Here is a 19,381-nt window from a genome sequence, read left to right as displayed (position 1 = left end):
CTGCTCTGGACGGCTGTTGTTACAGTTATTGACGGGTTTACCTTGTGCCTTTCTTTCTTCTAACTGGACGTCCAGACTACTGAGCCAGATATCTGATTACTTACTCACCGTGTTGACTCAGAGATTGTGTGAATGTCAAACAGAAAGTCTGTTTGTTTTTAATAAAGTTGAACATTTGCAGCATATTGAAGGATATGTTTTTGTGCAGAATTTCCACTGATGTGCCACTAGATGGCAGGATATCCAATGTTTATCACCATCTCGGCTCCTACACTGTGAATTTGTGTTGAGAGCTATTTTAGAGGACAAAACGGACACTTCTCTCTGTCCAGTAACATCATCGATGTAATTTAATTTCAATCAAAATGCTTACAAATGTATTTTTAGATTCATTTAAATAAAAACTTACAAAACATAGCTTGAAACCTGGGTTCTGTATGAAATGTGATCGTCAAAAATACATATTTATAAAACATATAACCAAAGAGTGCTTCCCTTCCTGCAGACTGACTGATCCTGACTGTCTACAAGATAACGTCTGATAGTGTGCCAACTATACGGTGCATAACATAACAATCCTCATAAATATAAAAACAGACTTAAATAGAATAGTAGAACACTGACTTTGAGCTGCACTTGAGCTAGAGACAAATTCCCTGTAGTGTTTACTCGTGTGTGTCCACGCCTTCTGCTGAAGGATACAGCCATTGTGGTTTACTGTGATGTTGTAGTGAGGTAGATAATTGGTTTTCATCCTTGTACAAAGTTAAATGTAAAGAAAAATATTCATATAGCACAAATAAACAACAGATTAAATAAGTTATGATGCATTGCTTTCACCAGCAACACTACACTGAATATTTCTACCACTACTTTTACTCATTCTACTACTAATATCATAGTAAGTAAGTGCATGATTTTTGTATCTGTGTGTACCCTGTCTGCACCTCTCGCCTAGCTGTTTATGAAGCAGTAACGTTGGATTTATCAGACACAGAGAGACCAGGTTCAGTCGCGTTGTCAATCTTACTGAGCGTGCTCCTGTCCTCTGGTTCAGCTGCTCCGGTCGGCTGCTGCGGAGCCCCTTGAGCAGTGACCGTCCAGGGCGTGGTGGGTGGTGGAGCGGTGGTGTACTGCGGACTGTCCGATTGGCTGAGAGGGCAGGTGCTGCCGAAGCTGCTGCACAGCACCCCCCAGTGCTGCTCACACTGCCCGCGCAGCCGCCGGCCGACCCACGACCTGACCTCGTCTCCACACTTCAACAGGAAGTTCATGAGCTCCACATATGGCCTGTTGGGACAAGAACACACAAGAGAAAATGACTTGTTGTTATGTTCACGTGTCCACCTTTGAAAACAGACTCGTGGTATATTTACTATCTTAAACTGAGACTCTGTAACATCATATTGTATTATGTAACACAACATGTGAACAAGTAGATATATTTATACAGTCATACACGTACAACCGGCCCTTCGAGGGCAACCACATTGCTGATGTGGTCCGCAATGATATTGTGTTTGACATCCCTGCTTTAGGGCATTGCTACTCTGTAACTGACAAGTCGCTACCACGGCAACCTGTCAATCAGGATAGAGTTGTAGCAACACACTGTGAATATTTAATTATACGTGAACTTGTTTTTGGGTGTTGTCCATGTTTTCATATTGGAATTTTGATCCTTTCACGGTGTCCTTTTAGTTCATGACAGTTAATCTTAATATTTTGGTTACCTATAAATGCCTTGTTTCGTGTTCAGCTCTACTAAAAGGACACTACAGTTTAAGTGTTATTAGCTAATGCTAGCGCTATGTTGTCATATACTGCAACAGGTTGTCATATACCGACATTTTGGGTTGGTGGGTCTCCGCTTAACAAAACAATGAGACTCAACAATCAACCGAACATTAAGAGTCAGTGTTTGAATACTTGCAAATAAGACTCAAGAATCAACTTTCTTTCTCCAGAATTGTCTACCCCACCTTTAACATGCATTTTGGGAGATACACTCACAAGCTGACAACTATAAATACAGGTGTGAATGTACCCAAGATGCATTGAGGATACATCATGATCCAATCGTGCAGACCACATTCAGAGGGGCCTTGGCTGTATATGGCCGCATTCTTTCAGCAGTGTGCATGCAAATGTGTAATGGGCCACATTAAAGGATAATCTACTCATCATACATCCTCTGCATAAGTGGGAAGTATGTACTAAATCATGCTGCTATCCGTTTCATTCTGGTTCTCATTGAATACACACAAAATACACTGTCTGATTTGGGCCAGAGAGTCAGAACAACAAGACGTAGCACCAAGGTCTGCAACCTTATTCTTTTGATTTCTAGCAGATTTTGCACGGGAAGTATACTGCTGCCTTCCATCGGTTAAAAACTCATTTGGTCTTTGTAAGAGGAAATGATGTACATGTTTATAGAGCAAGCAAGTGAGAGCCAATCATAAGTGGTCATTACACGCATATGTAGACACATTCTAACCTCAGGTCTGCACTGTCACAGTCAGAACTGTCCACTTGTAATCACATCATGCAAGATGTATATTAATGCCTGGTGTAAACAAGGCCAAAGAACAAAACTGCAAATTTCACAGAGGATGGTTTCACTGATGATTAGACTTTTTGTTTCGACTTTTTCCTTCAGGTGGTAATAGAAGCTTGCTGATTGTTTGCTAACGTGTGTCTCTCTCACCCCGGCGGAAACATCAGGTGGAACTGGACCAGGTTGCCCATGGTGTCCATGTGGTCCCGTAGCGCTAGGCAAAGCTGGTGTTTGGAGTAGCACTCTCTCTGGAGCGAGAACACCATCTCTTTTACTGCTGAGCACCTGCGGCTCACACAGCTGAAGCGCTGCCGCAGTCCCAGCGCCATGCACCGCAGTGCATCCTTCACAAATGACTTGCCCTGGGAGGAGGAGGAGAACAACAGAAGGAATCAGTTGGACATTTCTGATGACACTGTCAAATCTGGCAGAGGAACTCCAAAACAAGCTGAAAAACACATTACAGTTTTAACTTGTTATAGCTAATATGCTGGCAATAAGATTCAGCAAAAATTAGCATTTGTTTGGAGTCCAATTATATCTTAGCATCTGTAACAAGGCAAGCTGTCAAGCTTTGGGTTTCTGTACATGCCACAGTGATGTGGATGGGTCTTTAGTAAGAGTGGTTTTCTGCATTTAAAGAAAACTCTTAAATCTCTTTTAGTCCCTGATGAGATTGGTGAGGATGGGATTTGTGAGCTTAATAACAAAAGAAGAAGCAACATGACTTAATAAAGACTGAATGAAGTAACAGTCTTGTTACATTACACTGGATTAAAATTGTGACCATGCATATGTTGTGAAAGAACAGGTCATATGTATCTTTTTACAGTGTGAAAGTACAGCAATATCTTCTTACAGTGAGTCACCATGACCAGCAACATACTGTAACTTAAAGTCCAACTTTTTGCAAGCGACAGCACACATCTGAAGAGATGGTGGCATCTCCTAGTTCTGCATTAATTTGATGGAATAGGTCTCCCGTTGGCTCTCCGTCAACGCAGATGAAGACCTTATTTAAATGCAGCTGATAACATCTTAGATGTTTCAGCATTCTGTCACTGTCATAGTCACACTGAACCAGCTACACTACGCAATACAAGAGCCCCAGCATGTGTGGTCCTTATTTGTCAACACCACTAACAACACACTGTCCGTCCATGGCATGCAGGCTACAACACAAGTTTATTCAACAATGCGTCTACACAGCAATGGTCACTCATTTTTTGACAGCAGATCCCTTTTAAATATTGCGGGAAGTAAAGTCAGGAGCAGCCATAGTGAGCTGTGACATGAAGAGCTGCAGGTGACAAGCTGCACAACAATTTCTCAGTGAGTTAACCAACTCCTTTCACTATTCCCTGCTGATTGCAGATCAGATCACAGTTGCAACCAGAATGACGGCCAATTATCACCTGAATTCTGTGTTAAAAAAACAACAGTTTGCTTTGCGGCCCCCAGAGTTCTGTGACCTGTAGTAAACTGTAAACTGTAAACCAGGACTGAAATCTCTGAAATTGACACGTTAAACATGTCATAACAGATTTTATGGCCACTTGGGGACAATATAAAATCATCAACATTTTTTTAAACAGATATGATAAACCTATTAGCAAACAGTTGCTTATTTACACATTCATCAGAGTGATAATAACATTTATTTTAAGACATGTTTCTGACCACCTGATGAGCACAAGTCCAGTATTCACTCACTTTTAGCTCTGTTTTTGGTGTCTACCAAATCCCGAGGGAAGTATCTGGCATTTTACCCGCTAAATGTTCCATGTTATGTTCGCCAGCTAGTTGCTAACTCTGTCTGCCTGCTGTTTGGTGCCAAGCCAGGTAGTGTACAGTAGGTTTTAGAGCTTTGTAGCTGAAATAAGCTGCCTGTTTTGGTTTAAAACGATGCTATAAGAACAATGAGAGTGACACAAAAGCTCAACAATGAGCTGAACCTCACTGTAAAGCTGCAGATTTAAGCAATCACTCTGCATAGGTTCATCACTACGAGCGACTCCTTTCACACGGTCACAATGTTATGTTATTGTAAATATACTGATTATAGTAACGTTATATGGTTACTTCTAGTCTAACAAGGATGCAAAACACCTCACAACCAAGCAGTGACAAGTACTTCCCACAGCCATGACATTTTCATGTCAATATTTTACTGCATCATATTTTATGTTATTGTATGGGACTGTGCAGTATATATCCAGTATACCATCACTCACACATCATCCTCTGTGCCTGTTCATACTGGAGACACATTAGACTTGCATCACTCTCTCATGCATTTCTATTCTAGTAAAGCAGACAAGCTGTTCCCTCTCTCATTTCACTTCCCCTCTCAGTTTGTTCTGTGACCACTGCTACCACGCACATACTATACACTGCTCCTTACAAAAAACATTCTTCACAAATGACTGTCATGACTGACAGGATTAAATGAAATAAAAACATGTATCCTAATGTGTCTTTATCTAAGCCTGCCATTGGTTGCTCCTGGACATGGTTTCATAGAGTGTCAGTTAGTTCAGAAGGGGCCAAACAATTTACAGTCAAAAAATACTTGAAGTGTCGGAGCGTATGAAGTGAGGTCAGACTGTCGTGTTGCTCCCTACCTGTGAGTCGTAACGCCCAGCGTTGTGCAGCAGAGTGAGACAGATGTGGTGCAGCCCTTGGATTTCACAGGAGTTGTTGTTGAAACACTGAAACGTCCCACAGCCGACATCCCCCGAACTCACCAGGCAGCTCTGAATCTCAGCTGACGGAGACAGAAAAACACACGGAGAGAAAGATCAGCTTTAATGTCCCTACAGTGATACCATGAGGCCTGTCACTGCAATTACATTATCACCTTATACAGGTCAGACAAAATGATTGAGGTTATGTCACATATTGTGTGACATTACCCACTGTGTTTACATACATGCTTGTTGACATTTGAATGTCCCAAACAATTTAGCCAACATAATGCCAGAATAAACAGCAGGGATTCCCTTATCATCATAAGACTTGAGCAGAACACCTCAGTTTTTTCTGCTCATTTGGCTTAGGTGCTGTGAAAAACTACTGTTTCTGTTTGCACTGCTTCTGTCCTCCAAATGCAAATTTGCAGTATGCAAGCCAACATGCTTTTCTGGCAATTCTGACCCACAGTCCTTTGTGATGGGTGTATGATGAGGAAAAGGGTCAAAGTTCAAGGTGCTATGTTATGAGGAAGTAGTGTATCCCAACTGCATGCATACAGCATGCAACGGTACATACTTTGTAAGGACAGCTGCAGTATGTCCTAAAAGTAAAAAAAAAACAGTATGTGATTTGGAATACAGGGATAGTTACATCATAAGTTAGCCATCACAGGTCAGGATGACTTAGAGGACTTTGTCATGTCTTGACATTACACGGCATCAACTTTATAAACAGAAAGGTTTGTTGCCTAATGGTGTGAATTAGGCGGCTGTGAGTTCAATATGTGTATGGATCATCTTGTTAATTTAAGGAGATTTTTAAGTGTTTCAGTTAGGTGTAGAAGTCCAGACACATGGAGGAGCCTTTCTGCCCCATGTCTGATTTTTTAAAAAAGATTTGAAACAACTTTTTTGAAGGACTAAAGTATTGTGTAAATGAGGTATGATAATACTGTATGAATGCAAAAGACGTTGTTTTTTTCTCTGTAGGTTCTTTACAATCTCGTAGGCTTTTTTCATCCCACCTGTTTTTTTTTTTTTTACGTATTTTATTTTTCTTATCTTTCATTATATGCACAAAAAAGATCTGACTGAACTGAAGTGTTGTTGACGCTAGGATCTTATGACGGGTTGAAGGATCATTCAGAGGCGACAGAAAGCTTGAACCGTCCAAAATCAGTGATGGGCAACAGAACTTTCACTTTGCAGAGAGCAGTGTGTCATTTCAGGTTGATAAACTTTTTCTGTTTGGATTCTTCAGCTCGTTTTTAAGTTAATCTTTAACCAGCATATGTTATGTTGTTGTTCCTGCTGTCATACTATCCGTTCGTGCTGCCTGCAGGTCAGCTCTGGGCCGGAGGTGCCGTAATGCACTGCTCCGCTGGTACGGAGGGAATGTGCTTGGACGGGACTGAGCCTCCGGAGGTCCGCATTGAATTACAGCCACTAACATCACAGTTACAGTTTACAGTTACTGACCAGACATAATTCAGGTGTTCTCCCGGGAAGCATCACAACACCACAGACCATGCATACAATTGTCCTATCAGTCATTTGTTTAATTATTTACACTTATACAAAATTTTAAAAAGATAGGTATAATAACTGCAAGGGGATGTGAAGGAGAATTGCCTAAAAAACCTCCAGCAGCTTTCAAAGTGACAGTCTCCAGACAGCATATTACAGGTGATAATTACAGCCTATATTTGTATATATATCTATCAATAATGTATACACAGTAAACTAGAATTACCATCTTGCGATTTGATGCCTCCACCAACCAATCAAGCTGCAGTCTAGACTCATAATACTCATCCTCAAGACTCATGAATTATGAATATCTTGAAAGAATTTAATAAAAGGTATTACGTGCATTTTTCTAGCAAAATCTAAGTTATCAAGATGTGTGATTCCAGTGAATAATTCCCAGTGATAAACTTGCTGTCTTCACTTAGAGACCATTTCTACAGAGGAGTACAGACGACTGATGGAAAGCTGAACATTATGATGTCTCTGTGAGGTTAACCTTTGACCTTTCTAAAATGTCATCAGTTCATCATTTTATCCTGTTAGACAATGTGTCAGGTGTTCCTGAGATATTTGGATTGGGACAGATGTGAGGTGATTAAAATGATGAGAATGTCTGCATTGTGTACATGGAACAATTTACAAACTCAGGCCGAAAAGAACTTAGGGGTCAAGTGTGTACATTTGTCAGCTCTGGGCTCACAAAGCCTGCACCCAAGGGGCAGCCATATGATTTTGACACAAATATGAGAGTGACTGAACCTTTATGTGAAACATACACACTCAGGAACACAGTCCACTGACACGGCTTGTTTGTGTCTATTTAAATCATTTACTTTATCCAATCCTGTTTATTATTTTATCAATTGGATAGCCTGGACCTTAAATCAGCATATTACCTCTCACTGTTGCATCAGTCCTCAGATAGTGTCGTAACCTCAGCAGAGGGGTAGGTTGTAAAAACAGATCTTTGTATTTGACATCAGCTTACATAATCTGTGATTGTGTAGTAGACATATAATTGAGGTTTTTGAGTGACTGATGCTCATACAAAAAGTGTGACCACCATCCTCAATCTCCCCTACTCTTTCCACCGCTGTTATTAACTATAAAATAAATGAATGGAAAAATAACTATAAAGACGTACTTAAGCTTTTCACTGCAAAGCAAAGCCATAATCCACTGCCTGTCCAAAAACAAACCATATACACACTTTCTAGTGGTGGAAGTAACTGAATACTCAAATTACTGTAACTAAGTTGTTGGTTTAAATTTTCAAGTCTGTACTTTTACTCAAATAACAAATAATACCAAATAATCTACTTGCTTTTAAAATCGTAATTGAATAATCTTATCGCAAACAGGCCAATGAAAACCAGGACATATGGACGTAAAACGAAACACTAGGATTGATTACAACTGATCAATGATCCGTGAATCAGTTGTTAGTCATTTGATCAATGAAGAAAAATTTAATCAATCTACTATCAAGTAAAGATGTGAAATACAACTGATTATTTTATGAGTGTACTCCACATGTTATCAATATGTTTCATAAACTGTGTCATGCTGTCAGAGAATATACAACACATAGCTGTGGAAATAAAGCTGATTTAGGGGGAAAAACACATTTGGTATTGTTTGGTATGAGCAAATTTTTTTCTGTAATTTAACAATGATTAATCAATTAATTGATCATTAATGTTACCAATGATCAACAAAGGAAAGTCCTTACAATTTGCAACCCTACTAAACAAAGAAGCAGCACAGTTTTGGAGTAAGGATATCAATCGTTAATCGCCACTGAGAATTTAACCAATTAAAAATGTATTCATGGATATTTAATCAATAGTCTCAAAATGGCAGCAATTGCATTTGACATTGTTTTGTCTGGCCCAGCCATTTGTTGAATAAGGGAACTTAAAACTTTAAATAAGAAAAAAATGAAAATGAGAAAAATAACAGAAATGTGTTTTGTATGTTATAAATCATTAATGATCAATCAATTGTTAGCATCAGTTTGGGAAAATGCACAATATTTGCAACCCTGAGAGGTGACTGTGACCACTGAGCAGAGCAGAGCAGGAGTTTAGAGATTTGAAGGAACAGAAATTCCTTTCACTGAACAGCTGCTATTGATAATGTATTAAACGTTACTGGTTAAAATGAACTCCGAGTAGTTTTTGAGAAGAACACTTTGTACTTTTACTTAAGTAGCTTTCTAACACCAGTACTTTTACTGGTAAATGATTAATATTTTAGTAATTTAACAGTATTTGAGATTTCCATCACTCTTTCCACCACTGACAATTTGAAGAAACTTTCAAAAAATTCATCAAAAATCTTTCGAGCAAACATGCACTTCCTTTGAATTCAATATTTTCTAACAATTAAAGGACCAGTAACTAACAATCGATTCGACACCACCCACGTGCGTCCACCAGAGGCTCGCGCTGTGTGCGTAAAACACCGTACGGATCCGGACGCGCTGTGCCGCGCGGGCCAGCAGCACACCTGCAGTCAGAGCTCACCTGTGCTCTGCAGAGAGAGGCGTCTCTTGGCCTGGCTCAGCTGCTTCTCCTGGACATCGTGCGGCTCCGCGGTCAGCATCTGTTGGCAGGCCAGGGGCAGAAAAAACACCAGAAACGCAGCGGACAGTTTCGCCGGCATGGTGCTCACTAACCGTCCAACTTGTTTGTTTTACAGCCTGGAGCAGCCGGAACCCTACAGAGCAGATTCTCCTATACAGTGTGACCGCGGTATGAACGCCGGAATATTTAAAGCTGCATGTGAGCCGCGCGTGAGTGTGCGTGTCTCCACCAATCAGAGCGCAGCCATGTGAACGCGCACCACACCGCGACCAGAAGTTTATCATTGATGAGAGGAAGAGGAGCACCAGTAGCAGCGTGCGTCGTGTTTGAATAAAGAAGAGGTAGAATGAGAGGGGAGAAAGTTAATCCCGCATTCACACAGTGAAAATGTTCTTATAAGGTCTTCCTGTTCCTCCGGAGTGAGTCTGCGGGGGTACGTGAAGGTCAACCACTCAAGACATCCACACTCAATTAACCCACCAGCCAGCCGTGTGTGTGTGTGTGTGTGTGTGTGTGTGTGTGTTTGAGTGTTAGCAGCTGCTTTCTTGGCAGGGAGACGTGCAGCGAGGAACGTATCAGAAGCACCCAGATTGAGAGAGAGAGAGAGAGAGAGAGAGAGAGAGAGAGAGAGAGAGAGAGAGAGAGAGAGAGAGAGAGAGAGAGAGAGAGAGAGAGAGAGAGAGAGAGAGAGAGAGAGAGCAGTGTGTGTGTGAAGAGGGTCAGGTTTTATAAATTATTAGAGCGCTGCATTTCTGTAAACTCACATTTTTCACTTCATGTCTGTCTGACAGGCTTATGTAAACAAGCCTATAGAGTTCTTACACAACGTATCCAGTATCACGCTCTAAGTTACAGTTTACATAGAGATAATAAGGTGTAGCTATTTTTTTTATTGTTGTTAATAGAACATTTACTAATGCTTTATATTAGTGGTGGACTCTGTCTAATTGGCAAAAAAACAAAACAAAATGGGTACCAGCTTTATGTGGCTGGACACCAACACACAAAAAGTTACAATGCATTTCTAGACACCTCCAGTGATGTACTTGGTTCAAAGCTCAGTTCACAAAAATTAAAATGAACTAGTAAACATTCATGGTTCACATTTTTAAAAATTTGATCTAAGTTTATGGTCTCAAACAAGAACTAGTTTAGTTCTTTTGTTTCTTTTGTTTCCAGGGACACTGTCTACATAACGATATTTTACTAAATGGCGCACAATATTCATATATGTGTATTATTTCAAATGTAAAATTACTTTTAACTCAATTCACATAATTAAAATCTTAGAAAAGGACCCCTTCCTGCAAAATAGAGATAAACTGCTTTGAATGCAGGCGATGCCTGACACCTAAAAGAATTCAAACCACAAACAAAAATGTTTAAAAAATGTTAGTTGCCCCATTCTCCCTTACCTGAAAATATTGTTAGTATCTCAAAATAATTAAATTTCTAAAAATAACAACTTAGTATCTCCAAAGAATGACTTAATATCTTCAAATAATGACTTGGCATGCACGTAATTTTGAGAATGTTTCTCATTATTTAGAGATTTAGTCAATATTTTAAAATACTAAGTCATTATTTTGAGATTCTACATTAAACTTTTTCATTATAATGATCTTTTTTTTGGCAGAAATGGGCTTCCATTTAAACAGATGTATGGAGATGAGCAGATCTGTCTGTTAACAGACTCCAGTCTGCAGTGTAATTTATACACTTCACTGATGAACCACAGGAGTTACAGAGCAACATGAGACTTCATGATCAAAGAAAGTTTTTATATCACGTCAGCACTTCTGTTCATATTTACACACACTTTCTCTCTACTGCGATGACACATTTTTAATCAGGTGACAATTCATCCTGAAAGACACTCATGTTCACGTTCATTAATTGCAAACTGATTTGTTTAGTTCACCGTCCACCAAAAATATGAGCATGTTCAATGAACACCACCCTCTTAGCGCTTTCATGCACAACACTGTACACCTCTAACAAAAACACACAGGGAATATTTTTCAAACACTTGGGAAACACAAGACAAAAAGCTGCTGAAAAACTAGAATTGCTATCTTACAGTTGTATGCCTCCAGTTTACATTAATGTCTGTCCACACCGGTGTAAAACATGTTATGATTTCAATGTAATATAATGAAAAAAGGTTGTGTAAGTGTAGTAAGTATATATATTTTTACATAATGCAAGTTATCACCAGTGAATAATTTAATAATGTCTTCACTTGGAGATTATTTTTACAGAGGAGTGCAGAGGACTGGTAGAGAGCTCGACATTATTATGTCAGAGTGAACCTGAACTTGTAGATATTACGTGTCACCTCACCTCATCATTTTATCCTATCCTATAGATTTGTGTTAAATGTTGTCTTAATCAGTGTATGAAATCTCGAGTTATGACCAAAACCGTGATTTCTGAGGTCATGGTGACCTTTGACCTCCAAATTCTAATCGATTCATCCTTGACTCCAGGGGGACGTTTGTGCAAAATCTGAAGAAATTCCAGGGTTCCTGAGATATTGCAATCAAGAGACTGAGACAGGACACGAGGTCACAGTGACCTTTGACCTTTGACTACCAAAATCTAACCAGTTCATCTTTGAGTCCAAGTGAACGTTTCAGCCAAGTTTGAAAAAATACCATCAAGATCTTTTTGAGACATCGCGTTCACAAGAATAAGACACAGGCACAGACGTTCAGACGGACGGATAATCTGAAAACATAATGCACAGAGGCACAAAAAACAGAAGTTGCTTCAATTCTCTCTGACCAATCAGTGGTCTCCAGTATTTTAACTCATAGAGACTGCATAGTACAACTCGACTCCACTCACTTTTGGTACTTGTACTTCATTTTTCCACGGCAGATAGTACTCCCTCTATATAGACGGACCTGATTGTCATAGTGACATAAATCCAGCAGTTGGGGAAACACTGATACACAAAGGTGCTTTTGTCTTAAGAAGCTACAGCCTTTATTCACTGACAAACTGTAACCTACACTGTACATTTACTGCCAGACTTCTGCCAGACTTCTTCTTCTGACTTCTTTCCTCACTCTCTGGTGTATTCAATGTATCCCCCGTTTTCCTGGAAGTTATAGCAACTAGCAACTAAACACACCATTACTTTGAATAAATTAAGGATTTCTCTGTGTTTGACCATTGTAGGAATAAAGTAAGTGGGGCATTTTACAACTTTGTCTTACTTTCATTGAAAAACATGTTAAAATGACTATGGTGTGATATTATTTTGCAGGAAGCTGTGCCAAATGAAGATGTTTTTCTAAGTCTGTAGAATCTGATTTGTTGGACGGGACATCTCATTAATTTAGAAGCTTTTTGAGCCATGTTTTGCCTTTAACAAATATTGCACCTCTTATGATTTGAAAATTGAAGAAACCTATATTTTGATTTTGATAAAATTTTGATTAATTGCGCAGCCTTAATAGTAAGTATAAGTAACTAAAAAAATAATATTTGTCTAACATTTTTAGACATTAGAAATATTAAATATAATAGCTTTAAGTAAGGACTGCTGGGAATTTAAAGGAATGCTTCACCCAAATTCACTTCCATTGTAATGAGGTGGAAGGAGAAATCTCTGACATAACAATCATATAAACCCAAACTATCATGGGCATAGAAGTAACAGTACAGGTAAGTAAGAAAATGTTCAGTGAGACAACATGAAAAACTACTTTGTACTCTGAGTACTTGACACAATGAAGTAAGGTCAACAAGGTCAGTTCAGCTTTGTTTTTTTTTTCTTTACAATGCGTTCAAATCTCGCAGCCCAGTTGTTGTGGTTGTATGTTTTGCCTCAGGATGGCCATGACCTCTGACCCTTGACATTCACGGGGGGGGGGAAGGCGCAGTCATGTGACACCATGACATCAGCGACTCCACGCGGGTCAAATAAATATCTCAAACCTCTCACTCTCCTGCCTCCTCTGGTTTATCTTCCCTGCATCCAAGAGGCCTTCGCTGAACAAGGTTGAGACGTGTGTGTGTGCGCGTTGTAGCGAGAGGTCAAGGTAGAAAGACAGAGTGTGTTTTATGTGTGTATCCATGCAGGGGCCCGGTTGGGGAAGACATACTCTTACAGGGGCTAATGTTTGGACTCTTGTTGGAGGACGTTTTTTTTCCCCTGACCTTTCCCGCTCATTCTGTCTCATCCTGCTTCAAAAACAACATCACACAGCTTCCCTTACACAAGCCTGCTGACCACCCACACAATGACCCTTCACCCTGACACCAAACACACACACTCAAACGCACACATGTCCAAAATGGCACACTAACGAACATAGACACCACTGTGCAAACAGTACACATGCAGGACCCTCTTGTACTCTGTCTCTTGCATGACCGTGTTGTCAACAACATGTCTGTCTCTGTGTCTGTTTGTGTGTGTGTGTGTGCGCATATAGATCAGATTCACAAGTATCTGCTATGTGATAATTGATCTGAGGAGGAAGCATTAACATAACCTTTGGGTTTATGTTCAATTCACTACAGGACGCAGATCCTAATCCACTTCAAGGACTACACTGCTGGTTTTAAGCAGACCTTAACACAAACCACATGCAGACTTTATGTCCTCAGGTTTTGACACATCTGACTCAAGCATTGTTTTGGCATCACAGTATTTCTTCAGTAAAATAATTCAAGGTGAATTCTACAACTAAACTCAAATTTTGTTCAAATCTATTAGTGAGTATAATCCATCCACAAGACATGTTTGGCATACAGAGATGCCAATTAAACAGTATGATTATTGCACTTATCCTGATAATCTTACACTAACCAATCACTCCTTATGCTTATATCTAACCGACAAAGGCAACAATTACTAGCCAATCAGAGGCAAAAGTCTTGAGACTGGTTAGGAAAATAGCGAATGGTACTCTTCACCAGCTAGCTGCCGACATGTCAGGGCTGCTGAAGTATGAGTTTACTAAGCTGCTCAAACTGCTAACACAATCCTGACAGAAGAACCAGAAACACAGAAGGCAGACGGATCAAAGATGCATTATCAGTGCTTACAATATGACATAACTAAGGATTTATTGTACTGCGAAGTACCACAAGTTTCCTCAACTAGCAAAGACGTCTAGCTTGTTTTCATCGGAGACAATGCCATCAGGAAACACCACATCACAATTCAGGGCAAAAGTGAACACAGGTGCAATAGTTAAGGAAGGCTGTGTTAAGTTAAATTACCTTTTTCGTATTGTTTTTACGTTTACGTTTATATGCAAGTCACAAAAAAGCACTTTGGCCACCAAATTTAAGAGCTAGGTGGCCTGTGGGGTCAGTGCTTCAAAAATACTAGCGTCTAACCCTGAAACTGATTTATTTTTTGATGGTTTTGCAGGGAGGAAAATAATTCACTTAACAAAATGCATTTCAAAAATGATTATTAGGTGTTTCCACTAATTAATGCTTATGGGGGCAACGGATCATTAAAATAATTCATCCATCAATTCAATTTATTCAGTGCAATACTTTCATGTGTATCTGACGTCACACAGACACACAGTACAAACACACACAGACAAACAAAGAGCAACACATTTACAGTCACACACTCTGACACACATAATGTGTGCATCAGTCTCCTGCCAAAAACAAGAAAATCAATAAATTTACGCAACCTGTGATGACACACACACACAAACACTCAAAACTGATGGACAGATGTTTAAGAGTGCCAAAGCATTTCTGCAAACTGCTGAGTTTTGCCTTTGATCTTGTAAGGAAATTCTAAACATTTGGCCACCTCAGAGACAGAGATACTACTTAATGTGTACCTCCCCCTTCTGACATGTCATATCTGTGGCTCTTGCAAAATGTACAGAGTCAAGTCTCAAGTCTGAGTCAACTCATGACTTCACGTTGTACATCTCATATAGTAAAGCAGTTGTTGTCCCATCTAAATTATGCATACAGCACCTGTTTCTGACCAACAGTCACACCAAAACCATTGAGGTGGAGGAACACATGGGTTGACCCTAAAATAAATTACAAGTCTAGGAATTCTTTTCCATGAATTCTACCTTAAAAATACCAAACTGAGACCTACTACCCCACCTGGTGGTACCAATCTATACTCTCCATTTTCATTGCAAGGAGCAGAAAAAATAACTGCCATCACTCAGAAGAATCAATACATAAAGTATAAATGAATGCAATAAGAAAAAGATGATAGACAGGATTATGATGTCAGCTGCATTTAGTAAAGCAGACAGGATGTACATTCAGTACTACATTTTAATTACATACACCGACAGGAAAAAACCTGACATGGTGTCATGAAAAATTAAGACCCCTAGATACTTAACAAAATGTATTTACATGAATGTCTTCCAATAATTCAATAGTCTGATATTTCTCAGATGGAAACTGCAGGATCAACTTCCTCTAATCCCCCTAACAGGAAATCAACCAGCCCATTAACTTCACACATCATTCTGAATCAGTGTACAGTGACAGTTTTCAAGTTTGACATATTGTTAGCCAACATGTTATTAGTAAAAAATGTGTGTACACAATATACAACTTTCCAGAATAGAAATCATACACAAAAAAACCCTAAAGAAAAAATAATAATCCAGGATTGTGCCATGTCATTCTAAAAGAGAGAGCCGTGCAGTGCAGTGACAGCACACCGCTCAGCATTGTCCAGCTCCTCCAGCATAGATGGGTAATGAAACAACATCTCATGCTGAACATTTATCAGGGAATAACCTCCTTCTCTCCATCCTTTTCTTTCTCTTTGTCCTCCTCTTGTCTGATGCTGCACCTTTCAGAAGGCTATCACAGCCATACAACATCATAACCATATCAGGGGGTTTTGGGGCCAGAGGCAGATGGGGCCTCTTGTGGTTCTGTCTGTTCAGACGGTGCAGAGTTACTGGTCGAAGCGTTCTCCTCCCTCCTGTCCCCTGACAGGAAATCATGAATGGCAGTTTCTATGTGTGGCCGGAAAGTGTGGTTCATCTTGGGGTCCACGACCTGAGTGATGATCCTGTCCACACCGGACTCGAGCATACCAGATCTAAAAAAGAAAAAAACAAACAAAAAAGAGTTCAATCTAAAACTAAAACTACCACCCTGTAGTTGAAAACTTTAAAGTTATCAAGCGTATTTTTGTGGCAATGAAAGTTATCACTATATTGACATGTATGATTCCAGTAAATAATTTCCTGTGTGACTCATGCTGTCTTCACTCAGATACTGTGTTTACAGAGAACTGAAAGAGTTGAACATTATGTTGTCACTGTGAAGCTGACCTTTGACGTTTTGGTATAAAATGTCATAATTTCTTCACATCTTTTAATCCTATTAGATGTTAGTGTGAAATTTTGTCATAATTTGCATAGAAAATCTTGAGTTATGGCCAAAATGTGTTAGATCACAGGAACTCTTGACCACCAAATTCGAATCAGTTCAAAATACCAAGCAGACAGATTTGAATAAATTTCCTCAGGGCATTCTTGAGATATACGTTTGAGTGAATGTAGCAGTAATGAGGCCACAGTGACCTTAGCCTTTGACCACTAAAATCTAATCATGTTAATCCTCAAGTCCAAAAGGGGGTTTGTACCAAATTTGAAGAAAAGGCGTTCTTGAGGTACCACATTCACGAGAATGGGATGAACAGACAACCCAAAAACACAATGCGTAAGGCCACAGATGTCACTGCTGTGCAGCCGTGGGGGCAGAAGAAAGGAGGGCTGATGAAAGAGGTGTGGGAAAAGAACTAAAATACTCAAACCATTAAGAGGGAATGTTATTCGGCTTTACAATAATACAAGTACCTGCTCATGAAGAGACCACGGTGAAGTTTAATCAATGAGTAATTAGGTTGGGTACAGTCAACATTAAAATGCAAGTGCAGAGTTCCTGTTTCTCTCTGTTTCAGATCATTACAAATCAAATATTTTTAAGTTTTGGACTGCTGGTCTGACAAAACAAGACAATTCAAGATGTAACCTTGGGCACTTTTACTGTTTTCGAGTGTCTTATAAAGCAAATGATTAAACAATTAAACGCAAAAATAACTGACCGATTAACTAATTTTTTTTTTTTTTTTTCTGTCTCTTGTGGGTCCCCCATCTCATTTAGACATTTGAAGAACCCCAGGCAGCCTGGCTCGATTTCTATTTCATTGCTGTGCTGCTTTAAAATCATTAACTGTAGACTACTCTGCAGACTACCATAAAAAGGCTGCCATTCCAAATGAAAACAATTCTTCATCAAAAATATCCTGAATTCCAAAAGTATCTGTACAATTTACCCTATTCATTTACCGTGTACACAGAACATGTAACAAGTTCAAGACAGTTAAAGGTAAACACTCACTGAACAACACTTTGTCTCAGTCCATTCCTCATCTGGTTCTTGTTGATGGATGGGTTCCAGTCCTGTGTGCTCAGCTGGGACGTGACAAAGTTGTCAACTTTCTGTCGCAGGTTCTGATAGGCAGGCTGGCAGCAAAGATAATGACATCAGCATCATAAACTTGGTCATGATACACAGCAAAAGCATGCAATGCACAATATACTGCACTTGGAAATATCGCTGCACTATATGAATTATAAATAACATCACTGTTTTTAAGATATTCTGCAATGTACAATATATATCTTGATATACGCATTTCTTCTCTAAAACAACATACCATACATTCTCAAATAGTGCTAGCATATAATGATATTACAGAATATGATGCCTTGCTGTTGATTAAACTACCCAATAAACAGGACAAAATCAAATGTCAAATTTTTTTTGATCAGATACCATGATATTGACAGTGTGACAATGTTGTGGAGATTATTGGTGCGTTCACAAAAATTAACACAGAGAGATTTCTGATCAGTAATCATCAGTAACGTGGATATAATGAGAAAGTGGGTAAAGGCTAATATTATCATCATTATGAGTATCACTTTACTGCAATACAGCCTTAAATTCAATAAAAGACAATCCTTATGCCATATCAGGATATACCAAAATCCCAAATCTAAGATTATAGGTAGACTCATATTGCCCAGCCTTTCTATGGAAATATAAAACAAAATTAGCACCAGCAACACACTAGAAAAATATGCATGTGGCTGGTTAATTTACTTCACTCACCAGCCAAAAATAATATTAACAATGGCAATCTACAGAGTGGCTTACAAAATTTGAAAATTCACTGGCCATTGGCTGGAGGACAAAAAAGTGCATTTTGCACCCTGCATGTGAGGCATTTTGTAGCAACAACTAAAAAAAACAGTGCTAAATTTATCCCAGTTTAATTACAATCGACTTCAGAGCTAGCTAGCATAAATGTTAATTACAGGCTTAGCACTACTGTTAGCAATAACATAAGTCTGAGTATGGTTTGCTGACTATAGAAGCAGCTAGGGTAGCGTTAGCTGACAGTTACCTTTGTATCAACGTCGGCCAGACAGTCCCGACGGAATTCGTCGAAGAGCCCTCGGTTCTTCAAATGCTCCACAATCATAGCGATAAGTTGCGGGTCTCCCGGAGGAAGATTGGCCGGGCTAACGTTAACGTTACCGCTGCCCTCCGCCATGACCAACCGAAGTAAAATATTTGCTAAATTAGCTCTACTTACCTGTTAGCTACATCGAAAGCTAGTTCATTAGCTGAGCGGTCGGCGCTTGTTTCTGCACGTAGCGTGTAGTGGCTGACTCGTTCTATCTTCAACTGGGGACGGAGCAACAGTGCTACAGTGAAAAGGTACAGGCTGCATTAGAAATCAAGCGCATCTTTTCAGTTGCCACACGTCGTGTCTAGATGGGAGGCTTAGATTTGCGACTACCGCGAGATTTGTACTAGCTGTTTCTTCGTTGCGCACGTTGTGCAAACTGAATTCTGTGTTATAATGTAGCAACGCTGTGGTTAATATCTGCTTGGGTTTAGGGGCGAAAACACTTGTTTTGAATAAGGGGGAAAGCATGGTTGTGGGTAAAATA

At 39.5% G+C, this 19,381-nt stretch overlaps 1 protein-coding gene across 1 annotated transcript; it reads right to left on the bottom strand.

Annotated features, from left to right (window-relative positions):
- Window positions 1-327: 327 nt before the first annotated feature.
- LOC146319117 (uncharacterized) lies at window positions 328-19,324 on the bottom strand. The gene is made up of 7 exons (XM_084730635.1): window positions 18,829-19,324; window positions 17,757-17,881; window positions 16,238-16,449; window positions 9,312-9,458; window positions 5,185-5,327; window positions 2,711-2,922; window positions 328-1,290 (listed from the first exon to the last, which is right to left on the bottom strand). The coding sequence occupies exons 1-7, from the start codon at window positions 18,976-18,978 to the stop codon at window positions 963-965; spliced, it is 1,317 nt and encodes a 438-aa protein (XP_084586761.1). The 5' UTR covers window positions 18,979-19,324; the 3' UTR covers window positions 328-962.
- Window positions 19,325-19,381: the final 57 nt, after the last annotated feature.

The sequence above is a fragment of the Lutjanus erythropterus genome, chromosome 11 (genome assembly GCF_056507025.1).
Source record: "Lutjanus erythropterus isolate fLutEry1 chromosome 11, fLutEry1.hap2, whole genome shotgun sequence".
NCBI classification, from domain to species: Eukaryota; Metazoa; Chordata; class Actinopteri; order Lutjaniformes; family Lutjanidae; genus Lutjanus; species Lutjanus erythropterus.
Note: the sequence above shows the minus strand (reverse complement) of the source record. Positions and strands in the feature narration are given on the sequence as shown.